Below are 16399 nucleotides of genomic sequence, written 5' to 3' on the forward strand. Positions count from 1 at the left end.
CTGATTTTGACAAAAAGAGATGTTGACAACAAGCATTCTACAGAATCGTTGACTCCACCTCTGAAGACAAAGAAAGAGTGAGATAAAAGAGGCAGGACTGAAGACAGAGACAGGCATACATGGTTCAGTAAATCTCTATTAAACAGCCTGATAATCAGACTGAATTGAATTACCATTTGGGTTCACTTTGTTGATCTGAATTTGAATTAGTAAACAAATCGGAGACCTTTTAAGTCAATGTCAGTTCAACTTGACCAGCCATTCGCAGTATTATTGTTTGTGTCACAGGCCATGTGTAAAGTCACTGATGCAGTGTCTGTATAAGCTTGTGTGATCCATGGACAGTTCTGACCATGAAGTGTTAATAATGTTGCTAGCAGATCAGGATACATCAGCATAAAAGTGAAAAAGATATGGGTGATACAAATCTGAAATTAAAAGAGTTGGGACATTTTCATAGTTGCATTCTATATAAATAACTGCTGGTGTTATCTTGTGGCTAGAGGTGAATAAAGTTAATTGTGGATATAGGATTTCTAGAAAATAAAACAAACTGATATGCATTTAATACAATTGCCAGACTGTCAGGCCAAAGCATCAGCACCAATACTAAATGCCCACAGAATCCCATGTTTTTTCCAGCTTAGTCATTATGACATCTGGGCAACATTTGACAGTCAAAGGGTCTAGATGACTTTGGGTAAATGGAAGGGATTAATCCTAACAATTTCATAAAATGGGTCACCCAGATGTATGGGTGCTTCCGCCTGTGTATCAAACATTGGCAACTACATATTTACTAAAAAAACAGACGCCTGTTGGCACGTCGATAATCTCTTCAGGCTAGATGAGAACGAAATGTGATTAGAATCCCTTTATCTGCGTATCCAGCTACGATGGGATGCTGACAAACAATAGCTGTAAAATATTTTGCAACTCATGGATTGTACACACTGTTATTAGAGAGTTGATCAAGGGGAAATGTTCAATTGACAGTGGTCATAATCCAAAAAACATGATTTAGTTATGAAATTGTTATTATTATCGCTTCCAAACATTCAGATTCACAGGAGAGGAGTCAAAGGTAGAATATTGTGTAAATGGTTAGAGGATTATTCCAGCACCAGTTGCAGCCTTTATAATGGACACTCTACAGTTTACTCCCTAGTGAGCAGTAGATTGAGTTTTTTAAGACACTTATTTCTCATCATCATCTCGGATCATCACTGTGAAGTGTTGAGGCGCGTAACTGTGATTCAAGCATCTTTAAATGTTACCCACTTTGGTTCTTGGAATACTTGGACCCTGGATACAGACTCAAATAACACTGCACGATACTGCAAACACAGAGGGATCTGCACACAGCCCAAGACAATATCGACAGGCAGCTATTATTCACTCCTTAAATGCATGCGTTGAATCCTTACAATTTTGTCTGTGTGTGTGTGTGTGTGTGTGTGTGTGTGTGTGTGTGTGTGTGTGTGTGTGTGTGTGTGTGTGTGTGTGTGTGTATTGTGTGTGCCTCCTCCCCAGCCTGGCTTGCTTTACTTTGGCAGCTGCCCTTGAAGGCCAAATATCCTTGTGGACTAATGTCCCCTCTGCCTTCCAAAACAAGCAGACTGTGACTCGCAGATGTCAGCTAACCCTGAACTTTCTAAGTTTAGCTACTACCACCATAATATGCCACCATGATACCACTCTCAGAGCTCCACCCCTTCTCACACACACACACACACACACACACGATAAGGTATTATCTTATCTTACAATTTATATTGAACCAAAGCCATGCATTACAAATAGTACACAAGAATACACTACTGCCAGGTGTACAAATAAACTGGGGTCGACAATTTATGAGAAAAATAATTGATGTGGATATGTTTTTCATTTCTCTTTATGTTTTTATGAGGTCGATTCCTGCTGGTCTCTTGAGTAATATAGCAACAGGAGAAGGAAGTTAAAGGAGGCAGGAAGGAGGAGGAAGAGATGTGAAAAGACAAAGACGGAGAGAGAGAAAGGGGTTTAGAGATAATGATAGAGAGTTTTTGGCTCTTCCTGTATAAAAAATAAATGAATAACCCTGATAGTAAGTCTTCAAAGGGCACTGGCCAAAAGTTTACAGAACACAGTGTCCACTCTTGTCCTCCGTTTGCTCCCGAAACTCAGGAGGTGGTACGTGTGTGTGTGTGTGTGTGTGTGTGTGTGTGTGTGTGTGTGTGTGTGTGTGTGTGTGTGTGTGTGTGTGTGTGTGTGTTTCTGCGGTCGTGTGTGTCTGTCAATGTCTGCGTATGTGCAGCCTTTGTGTAACTGTGACTAGACCTATGTAAACTGTGAGCGTGAGCGAGTACGCAGCGGCTACGTGTGTATTTATATTCACAGTGTTCTTGCGAGTGACAGATGATGCAAGCTCTTTGTAGAGTTGCCAAACAGCAGCCATAATTTTCTCTACCTGTTGTAAGCCCTGGATTTATTGCATCACTTAGAAGCCTTAATAGCCGCTATAAGCCACAAAAAAAAGGTATATTGCCAGCTAGTATCAGCAAGTACAGTCTGTGTGGAGCCAAATGATTCGAATTCTGCATAAATAATAGGTTAAAACGGCTGGCTCCTGGCCATTCCCATGCTAATAATAATGCACAGTATGTACACATTACTTACTGTAAAAGCCTTTGGATAAATGCAATATAAGCTGGCAAGTGTTGTGTGATGGTATTTTGCATGACTAACAGTGATTCATCTTTTCGAGCTTAATATATTTTGGGCTGAGGTGTAAAATGGCGGGAGTAATCTCTCTCCCAGTCAAGATCTTCTGTCTCCATCATGTGGATGTTGGGGGGTACTGCAGTCAAGCTATTAAAGTTTCAGAATCGCCATCTGTCACTATTTCCTTCCGTTTCTCTAAAATAATGTACTTTAAATTTATCAATCATATGAAATACAGGCAGGAAGGGCTATCACTAAATCCACACTCACATATATTATTGACAAAACGCCTTCATGAACAGACATTTTGTTTTGTGTTCTGCAAGGTATGTAAACAAAGGGACAGCAACATGCCTGTTTACAGAGCATAGGCCTAGGGCACACATAGTACTAACAGGTAGGTAAAGGAGCGTGAGGAGATATTCGATGATTTAATCAAAAAGTAATTTTGACAACAAGCATTCTTCAGAATAGCTGACTCCACCTTTAATCTGCCTGATTGGATCTTATAGTAAGATTTGGGTTTGTGCAATCTCTACTTAATTGACATCTGTCTGACCCTCCTATTAGATGTGAGTAAATTAGATGTAGCAGATGTTTATGGGTTTATTCAGTTGTGCTGGGTCAGGCATGTGCCTTGCATGGTGGCTCGCTGAAAACAGTGTGTGTGAGTTGCAAAAAGGCTAATTTGTTAAGCCTCAAAGTCAGAAACTGATTCATCTTTTACGATTATTTCTGTAGAACTACGGGTTACCAACAGCCCTTTTAAAATGTTGCAATCTTAAAATGAATAATCCACATGAGTGTAGTTATGCAGATGCTTCTCAGTTGAGACTATGTGTATGTTTTGTATTGAGTTGTTTGCTTAGGTTAATCAGCACATTCAAAGTTACTCACCATCCAGAAGAGGGTTCCGGCGGCAAAGTCTGCATATTGCTCTATAGTGGAGAGGACACTGAAGATTAGACACACCAGGACCATGACGAACCTGTAGGGAGAGAAAACAGCCATCACCACATAGCAATCAATGAGACTGCGTTAGTAGTTAATCATTTGAAAGAGTAGAAATATTTATTCATTTTTCTGACCTCATGTGACCTTGAATCAAGAATCTGTCTTTCTGATGATTACCTTAAATTCACCCTCACTACATTTTGAAAAAGTACTGATCAAAAAGACCAATATTAATCCCCTTATGCTAATTCATTTTGATTAATGATCTACCAATCGTCTGACCAATTAATTAACCAATTGTTTTACCTACAGTATATAGGAAAAAATTAACAACAATGTCGAAAAATTCAAATTAAATAAATACAGTGCTGTTTATGGGCCATATTATTCTCAATAACCATTTCCATAACATGTTTTTGAAAATATACCATAATAATGGGTCTTATGAATGACGCTATTATAATTCACGAACAATTCAAGATACTATATAACTTTTCCTTAGGTTAAGATGTTTAATGGTAGTAACTAACTACTGTATAACTTTCACAAAAGTTGTTACAATTTGTGGTGACTTCTTAAAATACACTGTTCTAGGGCACTCCATTGGCGTAGTGGATAGAGCGCGTACCATATAGGCTCAGGCCTCGTAGCAGTGGTCGCGGGTTCAAATCCGACCCGTGGACCTTTACTAAATGTCATCCCCCCTATCTCTCCGTCTCCCCATTTTAACTCTGTACTATCGAGTAAAGCTTGATAATACCAAAAAATAATCTTTAAAAGAAAATACACTGTACATATTTATTCTAAAGTGTTAAAGAAGCTCATGAGGGGCTTTGCTGGGTCTTTTCCTGGCCCTCCTGGATTAAGAGCAAAGTCAGTTGTGAGCATCTTTCACCAATTCCAAGAAATAATCCTTGGGGCACATCGTCTAAGTGCTTTCACATAACCCTCTATGAGTGTTTGCATGCACCGTACAGCATTATGATACCCTGTGCAGGATTACATTTACATGCCATATGCTGGACGGGTTATATAAGTGTCTGTTGTTTATTGCTATTAAATGAAAACACAAAAACTGTTTGCTAACACAAAGAAAGACATATTTGTAAATGTTTGCCCCCATAAGAGAAGCACATTAATATCAGAGATCCCTTTGAGCTAGTACTGTATATTGGACACAAATTTGACCCAGCTCATTTTAAGAAAGGTGTTGTGCTTTATATGAAAGACCAGAATCATTTCTGGTCTCTTAGGTGGTAGAATGATCGTAGGACAAAGTGGGGTGACGGTAGGCTAGACTCCTAAAAGAGGATTGCCATTACACACCGACTATTGACACATTGGCCAGATGGGACAGTGATTTTACTCTACGAGGATTATTGCTTACCACACAGACACAGACACACACACACACACACACACACACGCACGCACCAGGCTGGCACTGAGAATACAACTTTGTCTTCCTTTTGCTCAACAATATGGGACAACATGTCCTGTGTTGGTGTGCACTATCCCCGCCATATGGGGCCGAAGGATTTAAGGTGCATAAGACAACAAAAAACTAGGCTTAGAGTCAACCCATCTCTTTAAATGGTTCTTCACTAAAAGCAACTGATCAACACCCATGCCACTATATATAGTGGCATGGGTGAATTAACAACAGGAATGGTCGCACAAATGAGGAATGTTGTATTGTTGCATTTGAGTACTCATAAACAGTTTGTAAAAGCATTCCTAGTGCTGTATTTTAAGATTAGATCAGAAAATTAAAAGTAAGAAATCAAAAAATGTTGTTGTAAAATTAGATCCCTTCACGATGGAATTGAATGGTTGTCAGGCCCAATCTCAGAGATGTAGACGGCTGCAGGTATTCCTGTAGTTTTACTTACTTATTTATTTCAGGACAATGCACATCAATGAACATGTACAGCAGCACACGGAACAATGCCAGATTGTAGCCCGGGGGCTAATTTCCATCTGTAGTCCATTTAATAGAAACATTTGCTTATTACAGATACTTGAGTTGATTTACATTTCTTGACAAATTAATAGTAGTAAACTAAAGAAATTTAAGTTAGTTCGTAGATTAGGCAGAAAACAGACATTATAATTAGCTGTTTCAGTTCATGTTATTTGCTCCTTGATGGATCCATTGATCAACCAAGCCAGGTAGGAACCTCCATCCATTCTATTTTACAACTTCAAAAGTGGTGGTAAGTACATTCCTCATTGTATCTATTATAGACTGATTTGTAAACATTTACCTCTGTCATTTGTATTTTGCAACATTAATATTAACCCGATGTACATTCTCTGATCTGGTGAGGCCAGCAGCCAAAAGGGAATAAAACGTTGTGATACAGTATATGCGTTGTTGCCAAGCTCCCAGGCAGAGGCATTGCCGGCCTTTTTGGGAAAGAACAGACCAGATAGAGGGCAGGCTATACGAGGGCAGGTATAGTCAAGTCAAAACCCATTGTTCCTCTGTTAAAATGAGATCATCTTGTTAAGATGAGTGTCCAAATAATGTCACAGTCATCTAAGGCCACCGGCAGGGTCATGTAATCTCTCTGTGTTTTCCTTCAGCGCATGAGACAATGGCATTGTTTAGTTTGGGAAGGATAACAGTGCAATGCAATATCCATAGCAGTCCACTCCACATATTGTAAAAGCAGTTTACAGGCAGGATACATGTCAGAATTCATTAGCCAGGCCATTTGGCACAAGACTGCATCTAGACCACGATACCAATTCTTATTTCCTTAGTATTGATGGTGCATAGTTTTGATTAGTTTACGATTCATATTAAGGATGTGTCAAGCTCATCATCAGAATCAAGGATTATCTTTATTGTATCATTATATGCAGTTCTAATATAGTTAGGAGCTTAATCATGCAAACAAAATCTCTCACATCTGACACTGTCATTGTTTTAAGTTTGCCCCAAATTTATCTTAAAAAAAATAGAAAATTCCAAAGATGAAATAGAATTATGCAAAACCCACAGCCCGATGAAAACAACGACTAAACCTTAATGCAATGTCTTAAAGCAGGGAATTCTGTCAGATTGCGGACAGAGTTTTTTTTCTCTATGTCATATCCTAAAGCTTTCTGCATGTGGGGAGGTGTTCTGGCAGCGGATAGGACTGGGTCAATTCACAACCATTAGCCAAACTTATCAAGCCAGGCTAAAACCCCTGGGATCTGATTAAAAAAACAGCTGGGGCTTTTGTGAGTAGGGGAGAACGGGGTAAGTAGGCACACTTTTTACTCTAGTGAGAATTGCTCATCACCAAAACATCTGTCAATAGCCATTCCTACATTAAATTGAAGCTTAAGGTGTTGGCTAGAAATGTGTGTCTCTCTTTTTTTCCAACTTATTGTAATGAAGAAGTAATTTACCATCAAAGACACTCTGACACATTGTGACAACCAACCCCATCAAGGGGTCGGTTGTCACACACTATGGGGTTGTTTGTCACAATGTTATCTTAATGGGAAAAATCTTAAAAAGAAGGCAAGGAGGCAGAACCAAATTTGAATGTTTAATTGCATTGTCAAGTTGACAAATAGGCCTACATAACGTTCTGTAGCCTTGGCAGCTGGTCTAGTTTGGGATGCACTGGGTTGTTTTGATTTTGTTGCCCTTTTTTCTTTTGCTTGCTAGCTGCCTTTTCCTGCTCTATTCTTTCCTTCTCTGGGGTGTCAGTGAGGATACAGCTTGACAATTTATTTCGTTATTGGGTTCCTTTTCTGGCTGCAGCCTTGAGATAACATGTGACAACCAACCCCCCAAAAAATTTGACGACCAACCCCAACTTGAATTTCTTGCTAGCATCAAGGCCAACAACCATCTGACAACTAATTAGCTTGCTAACCACAATCTAAACTATAGTTTACCCTTCACACTTTCTGAGGGTAACAAGTGTTTTGTTATAAACCCATTGTGTAAAAGCCTAGAAGAAAAATACTGAGAAGCAAAATATTTTGAATTTGACATGAAAAACACAAAACATCCTCTCACCTGAAATGCAGCTGTCTTCCTCCAAGCAAGTCTATGTATGTGACCTCTGATCCCAATTCTGGACCTTTTTTATATCAACATTTCAGAGCTAGCGCGCTCTGGTGGCGAGATATAACGAATGTGACATCCAACCCATGTGACAAATTACCCCGTTCTCCCCTATTATTTACTGAATATCTGTCCAGTTTAAATAAAATAAGAACAGTGTAGCGCCACAGAAACCCCTCTTCTTAATCAACTGTGAAAGTAGGGCAATATTAGCTAAGGAATCATTAACTAATTACACTAAATACTAAAGACAGCATGAATGAGACATGTGTGTGACACACGCACGCACACACACACACACACACACACACACACACACACACACACATGCCTGTTAATCACAAGGGTTGATAAAGCTCTCTTAATTTGACCAGCAGGTCCATAGCCACAGACACTTCAGCTATAACTGAGCCAAAAAATAATAATAATAATTCCTTTCAAGGCAAAATATAATGAAAATGAAGACTGGTTGTCCATTAAGATGCTGAAATAACACCAGTCCGGAAACAATGTTATCTGCTATCTAGCATAAATATCCAAAACCAATACCTCAACAAAACAACTCTCTATTCTGCATCCCGGACAGGACATGAAAAAGAGAGCTTGTGATTTTAAAAAAGGACAAACTTCTAGCCAAGGTGACACAAATTTCCCAAGCAAAAACTAGTATCTAGCTAGCATGTTCAAAGACTAAGCAGCCCTTAACAACCTATTTTACGGACTCTCTTCCCATCCCATCCCATCCGTAGAGAGCTTATGGGGGATTACACCACTCCAGCCACCAGCCACAGACACGGATATTCCATCAGGGCTTAGCTATCATCTTGTCTACCAAATACTTTAAAAATAGAAAGAATACATGTCCTTACAGGTTAGGGGACAAGAGGTATGAAAAGAGAAGTAGTAGCAGGAGTGTCACACTAAAGACGCATTTAAATTCAAGTGTACATACAAGGTCACTAAGATTGAAGAATAGTATAAAGCTTTATACAGTATATGTCTGATGCTTCACTATGTTGTTAAGCAGTAGCCTACAAATGCATATTTGCTGATATATAAGTGTCTGATATAAAAATAAAAATAAATAAAGGTGAAGTGTATAAAAATGTGTATTTTGGCACCTATCTAGTAGTGCAAGCTTGACATGGCAACGCCCTGTGTCTACCCCTACCCCACTTCCTCAAGTATTTCCACAATATCAAGTGATGAGGTGAAGATAGAGGTGCATTTCTGGTGGACACCCGTATGGCCATTTATCCATTTTGTGCTTAACATGGTGCTGCAACATGGTGGCCTCCATGGAGGGCCCCTTATGTCAATCCGAGTACCCAGAAGCCCTTGCTGCGCAGCAATATGGCTGCTGCGAGAACCTACATTTAAGGTGCACCAGTCAAAAGACAATTCACTTTATACACTACAAAAACAAATCATTCACAATTTGAACTTTTTGGCAGATTGATAATCAATAAGCATTTGTAGGTCATTTGTTGGTAACAGGCATACCTTCACTTTCAAAACTTTGGAAACAGTCAAATTATTCCTTTAGTTCCTGAGGAATTTGACATCTGGAGCCTAAATTGTAAAATGTTTGCACTTTTTTGGAACCAACGTCTTCAACTGAAGAAGAAAATAACATAAGAAAATATTTTCTCTACGCACATAACTTACAACTGAGAAATAGATGCATCATGCAAACCTTTCATTCAGTCGCTAATCTCTGGTAAGCACATATCCAACAGGAGGTTTTTGTTTCTGCATAGATAGAGTGGATTCACTATAGCCATTTCAATAATCTGTCCAGATATAAAAACACATGACAGAACTAAGGATTCCAGACAACATCTGGCCAGCTGCTTTTTCACGAGGATAAACAGGTGCAATGTTTCTTTCACTGCAAACTGCTCGTGGTCCAATGGTGTTTTAGGGAAAAACAACCTTTATCAGATATTGATATTTTGATTTCAAAAAAGTGTAAAAAGAAAAGAAATGTGTTTTACTTTAAATAGTCAGTGAATTGATCATATCTTTACCTGATACTTTTTCCCCTCACGTGAATTTTTTTCAACTTCTGCATCATATCACGGTGTGAGACACTAAATCGATAGATTTGGTGGATGATGTGTAAGGGTGTATCTGTTTGCAGTCTGAGAATGGCTTCTATGCATCGTGATGACATTCATACATGTTGATTCCCTTTGGTTATATAAAAGACTCAGAGGGAGGGATCCAAACGTGAAGGGAATCATTGCCCCAGGTTGCCTGTGTGCTGATGAGTTGGCAATGTTGCATAACACTCTTTTCAGATATTTTGTCCTGAATCCAAGGGATTTCCATCCGTCTAACTCATTATGTTTCGTATTAACATCATTTATGTTTGTGTGTCCGTCTCTCTTCTCTGGGGCTTGGAAACTGTGACATTTAGATCATTCATTTATTTTTTTGTCAAACGTTTTTGGATTCAAATGAGTTTTTCAAAAGTATTGCACAAAGAAATCAAAACCCAAATGTCTCGCTCTTTCCAATGATCATTTCACTAAAAGTAAAAAGGAAAATAGCCCTTTACAACTTTAATCTAAATTAATTTGGATCCATATCAGATTTCAGACACAGATCAAATCAAATCCATCAACTGTTACTTTAGGTATAAATCAATGTACACACATGTAATGCACATTTTAATGTATGGCATTCATTCATTCCAACGTCTCCCCGTTGATTCGTGTGCTATCCCATCACTCTACCTGTTGATTGGACAGATGTTCTGAAATGGCCAGATGGTGTTGAGTGCATGTATACGCCTGTATGACCCAATACGTTTGTGTATGTATTTGTATTGCTATATGCATCCAACCAAGTTTGCACATCCATGTATTTGTGTATGTTTTGGCAGATGCCTGTGTCTGCAAGTAAAAAAGTAGTAACACTCTGTTTGCATGTGCTGAATTGCTGGTTGCTGATCGTGGCTTCGGCAAGATGGAGGCAGTGATGAATCAAGCGACCACCTGCATGCGTGTTGTTTGTCTATGTGTGTCATCCCAATGCAGAGCAGGCTTATTAGGCTTGTTATGAGTGCCGTTTATACCTCCTTTCTCAGATGCCAATCTCTTAAGAGGCCAGGAGAATAGATGGTCACCAGCGATAGGCATCGACAAGTAAGAGTTACTTAAGGGGGTTTCAGCGGGGATCAGTCGGAAGGGTTTAATATTAAATGAAGTACAGGCTTCGGGTTCTCTCCTCCTCAATTACTGCTGATTGTCAGCAATAGAGGGCACAAAACACGCATGCATACATTAATACAGAGAATCCAAGCCGTGTTTCTATCCCTCTTTGAATGGTAATATGATTCTTAATGGACTAATCGTAATTCTCTTCAAGCACAATTTCACACAGAGAAATTGGAAAAGTGGTGTACCAGCCATTTCTTATGACTAAAGTCTAGGCCCAATTAAAAGGCATCATTGGAGTCACTTAATTCACTATGGGGTTAGCCAAAATAAGTTATGAATGAGCAACTGTGACAAAAACAGCATGGATGCTTACAACTATAGTGATGTTATTTACATTCAAGTATAGGGTAATACAGTTAGCCGATTAAGTCGCCATAACGACCAGCTACACAGACCCGGTAACATGTGGAAAAGCACCATTAGACACAATTATGCCAGAACACATATCCGTGAGGAAAAGGAAATGGAAAGATACACTCCGCTATGGCTGCTCTATGGGTACAGTAAAACAAAAAAATTACTTAAAAAACTAAACGTGATACCCACTGATGGTGATTCCAAATTAAGATAACATGTATAGCTAGACTTCAGAGGAGGAATTTGAACTGAACTTGTATTAATATTTTCACCTAATCTGCTCTAAATCCATGGGCTATTGCCAGAGCGAGGTGTGGTTGACCAGATCACACTGACCTACTTCTGTTGGGCTAACTTAAAACAACCACAGACAGCAGACAGGCCACAGACACCTCTCCTTGTGATACTGGGAACCAGAAGCAGCACTAGATGTAATTAGGAAGAGAGGGGCTGGAGAGCGAACGGAGGGATAACACCACAGAGACCTGTGTGGCGGGTCTGTTGGCTTATTTGATGATATTTAAACAACTTTTAGTGCTGATATTAAAAGTTGCCTATAATGCAGAATTATCTTTTTGATGTTTTCAACATTGTTATAGGTCCCCGATGTGTAGAGAGACTCCTAAAATATGAGAAAAAAACACCAGATTTTTTTCCTCCCCAAATGACATCATAAGGGTAGAAGCCACACCCCTTCTTTACCAACCTAACTTAGCACTATATCCACCTGTGATAAGCACACCCCCAGATTTTTGGAAGGCAGGGCTTTAAGAGACATACTCTAAAACGGAGCGTTTCAGACACGGTCTGAAACGAGAAGAATCAGCAATGGCACTGTGAGAAATATAAAGGGTTTTTTGGACACTTCACCGTGAAAACAGTTTCTAGTAAAAACCCAAATTACAATTGTTAACCTGAAAATTAGCAAATTATGTGACCTTTAAAGTTGTATTACTTTGAGTTATAAGGCCTTATCGTGGTTCCAATCAACATACAGACAGGACCACACAGGTACTTACACAAGGAAGTGGTAGAGGAAGCATTTCACTCCAGCAGGTCTCTCTAGGAAGTTGTAAACATCCCCCTGCATGCTAGTTTTGATGTAAGGGCTGTGGAAATCCTTTTGATTATGATGCAGCAGCCAGCTTGATCGTGGGAGAGGTGGAGGGACCAAGGTGATGGAGGGCCGGCTGTGTACGGTGTGCGGGCGTGGGTCTTTTGTGTCCATGGGAGGACAGCAGGAAATTCCTGATTCATACTTTACTGTGGGGTCAAGTTCCATTGAAACAGGAGAGAAGTGGCTTGTGTCAGCTGCAGGAGCCAATAGGGCAGCACTGCTAGTTGTAGTGCAGGTGGACGCTTCGGGGTCAGCATCCATCTCCCTGTCCACGCCGAGGTTTGTGCTAACATATCCATTGGGGCTGTAACGAATGAATGAGCTCCCCAGTCCGCTGCCATAGTCCTGTTGCACGTGACACGTCAAGTTTAACGAGCGCGCCCTTCTCTCCCCCATGTTTCTCCGGTTGGGAGAGGGCTAACTTACTCAACTTAAAACTCCTGGAAAATCTTGGTGGTTATTATGACCAAAGCTCAGGTCAGGATAGGACGCCTAGCTAGACATGGCTAGCTCCCCGCTGCAGACAAGAGCTCTCTCTGCTGTGTGTCCATACCTGAAGTGGAAGAAGGGACATGAGATAGAATGACTGTGAGAGACAGCCTTGCCCTCTACTAGCAAGGACCTTTTTTAATTTAGCATCTGCCATGAAAAATACAAGATGTGGACACAGTTAAGCTTAGCTTCCTGAACCAAAATTCATTAAAAATGAAAAAAGTTCATACATGAAGCAACCAAATAAACACATGCTGTTGTAACAGATGGCATTCAAGCACAACAGGGAAATATTCATACTCAAAAGTCCAAATATCATTGGATTAAAATCCGGCAAAGACTAAAGGTGGTTTCCTTTATCATCGTGTGTCTTTTGAACTGTGGCCATTTGTGGATCAGGGACTTACTGCTGATTAGGGTTTCTCATTGTATAACAGTCCTACTTCTTTCTCTGAGATGCATCTCTACAGATTGCATATAGCATTTGGTATTCCATGTTCCAAAAAGAAGAGAGAAAGAGAGAGGTTTACCATCTACCATGGAGCATTGTTGTGAAATTTAGCAAATGTTTATACAGGTATTACACTGTGACTTGTGACCCTCTTTTATATACAGTGACCTACAACAGGCATGTCATTTTCCCGGAAAATCCTCAAGAGTTGATGTGAAAGTGACAGAGCAGTACACAAGTCAATTAACGTCGACTCTCTGAGGATTTACTACTGTAATAACAGCATCCTGTTGAATTGCCCTTAAAGGATGCCAAGACCTGTCTTGTGAACCCTACCTCCGGAACTTAGGTGAAACAAATGAACAATATGCACTCCATAAACATCATTTAGAGAAAATAGTCCAGTGTGTTTGCCAGCCTAAAACAGGTTTAAGCCACTAGAGGTACAATGTGAACTTGCAGTTAGATTAAGGTTTAGGTCAAGCACATTATTTGAAACTGCTCAGTAATTCAAGTGTGAACAAATGGATAGTGCTGTCACAAAATAACACTTTGTATTTTATACTTTGTATAACACCATGTAGGCTACATTGTCAAACCCTCCATTACTTGCCTTACAAAATAGATTAAATTAAGTAAATGAACTATGTATATCCGTTTTATGTAGTAGGGGAGACCGGGGGCAATTGTAACAGGGGGCAATTGTAACAAAATTGCACCAATAAGAAATAAAGTAGATACACAAAATTTATTTTGCACATGTATTTTGATGATGTCTCTCTGCATACCAAAGGGAAAATTGATATTCCCTTTTTAAAGTCTTTTTTCAGAAAAAACCCGTTTCTGAGGTATGAAAGTAAAAAATAAAATCTACAGTATTTTTCTCATAAAGTCTTAATATTTAATTTCAATTAAATGAATTCTGTTTTGTTTTGATTACATTACTGTTGTGTAAGATATGACATCTTTGTTAAACATTAGCTTCATTGTTTCTAGCCATCAGGGTAGTTTGTGTCAAGTTGTTATGGTCACTGTGTTACAATTGCCCCCGACCCTATACATTAAAATACAAAAAAAATTATATTGTAATAGGAAAGCTATCTGATTGTTAGTTGAAGTTATGGTTTGAAATTGGTTTGTTTTTAACTGTTTGTTGTTTTTTTAAGCATGTATTACGAATATAATGAAATAAGCATTTCAAGTAATGTTAATTCTTTAAACGCACTTTGTCGATGTCTAATAGTTATTGTTTTGATATGAAATCAATTTTCCAATTGATATTAAATAGTTTCCCCTATATTTCCCTACATTAATAGGAAGATTATTGTGGTCCTTAATTATTATATGAAGCTATGAGATCTGTTGTTACAATTGCCCCCACACACTGTTACAATTGCCCCCATACCAGGGGGCGATTGTAACGTTTGACTTGCAATTTCTAGATCGATATTGTGAATCTAATATTGCCTGTAAAAGAACATTATTAATGTTCACAAGTATTGTACAGATACAAATTGCCTAATTAAAACAAATTATCTAAATAGTTCAAGAGGTTTTTGAGTAATGACACTAAAACCAAAAAGTGTTACAATTGCCCCTGGGCTCCCCTATGCCTATTCAATCCAAAACCAACAATAACAGACATCATTGTAAAGTAGGCCTACAGAAGAAACTGAGAAGCATTGGTTTTACTGTGAGAACTGTGCAAAGGTAGCAGCATCAGGAACACATCCTAACCTAAACAATGATTGTTAGATAACCTCCTTTTCTCTGCAAATGACTGAGCTTACCTACGGTAGTGGAAAGTGTTACTCAGACTTACGGTTACCAAGGTTACCTTTGCAAAATGATTTCGTTTATCCAAAGTTTACTGAGTGGTTCAGCATCTTCTATGGAAAGACACTGAACCAGGTAGAGTGATATATGGCCGGATGTTACCTAAAGGGATCGGAAAAAGTGTCATGGGACAAGAGAGGTGGGCTAATTGGAGGCAGCCATCCCCGTCCGTATCTGTCATCAGCCACGGATGAGCTGATGACAGGAGCCACATGCGCTGACTGTCTCCCCTCGATAGAGTTTCTACCTTTAAAAACAGCAGTCATGCCACACAATTAACTGTCAGACATGCACAGCCTGCTGTGGGACTCTACGGTTACAGTAGGCCTACTATTGTGTGACTTTTACGTTAAACTGAACCGAACCGATACAGGCAGCTTTAACACAATTAAATGAAAGCATGTGGGTTAAAAAAAATAATAATAGACCAAAAATTATCTTACTTTCTTTTCTACTTTCATATTCCTAACTGACCTCCTGAGTTAAAAGGGAAGCACACGGGGTTTGTTAAATGAAGCTGCATAATCAAGTAAATGGTTAGTCAATATTTGCAACATTTAAAGCTAAATGTTACTGTTCGTAGCCAACTGCAAAACGTTAGGCTATGTCTAACCAATGTGTCATGTCTTACCTTTAGCTCCAAAACACATCAAGTTTTGACCAGGGGAAAATAATTATTTTAAAAAACAAAACAAAAAACAACAATAAAAAAACAAAATAATATCCAGACTTAAAATAGTTCAAATAAATACATAGAAAATTATGTTCCCGCGCAAAATAAAAACCCTTGCATCGAAAATACAGTGGAAGCACAAATCGGCTGTCGCCAGTATGAATTGTCCGTCTGAAGTGCACCGCAGGCTAAACAATGCTGCGTTCAAGGAGTATGGGACATTTTGAAATCACAACACGAACTAGCAACAAAGTGGTACCCGGGCAATCTTCCTTGATAATTGATTTACATAATTACATTGAGCATTCATGGTGCAACATCCTAAATAGAGTTGTGTTTTCAATGTATCATAGGCCTACTTTATAGATGCACAACACAGAGGCAACTATTTTTGCCCTGGGGGTTCCCTAACAAGTTCATCTGGCCGTTTAACTTATTTGGTGCACGTTCCCATTTGAAACAAACAAGCTAGTTTTCTTTAAAAAGATGGCTTCTATCACACAAACAACAC

At 39.1% G+C, this 16399-nt stretch overlaps 1 protein-coding gene across 1 annotated transcript in view; it reads right to left on the bottom strand.

The window, feature by feature from the left end:
- kcnq1.2 (potassium voltage-gated channel, KQT-like subfamily, member 1.2) overlaps window positions 1-12832 on the bottom strand; it is a gene marked incomplete at both ends in the record, with an annotated part of 153254 nt that extends 140422 nt beyond the window's left edge. Inside the window, 2 exons of the mRNA XM_080028661.1 lie at window positions 3604-3694; window positions 12339-12832. Coding sequence (XP_079884787.1) covers window positions 3604-3694; window positions 12339-12832 — 585 coding nt within the window. The remainder of the gene's footprint in view (window positions 1-3603; window positions 3695-12338) is intronic.
- Window positions 12833-16399: the final 3567 nt, after the last annotated feature.

This window comes from Ammodytes marinus (assembly GCF_949987685.1).
Source record: "Ammodytes marinus genome assembly, chromosome: 5".
NCBI classification, from domain to species: Eukaryota; Metazoa; Chordata; class Actinopteri; order Uranoscopiformes; family Ammodytidae; genus Ammodytes; species Ammodytes marinus.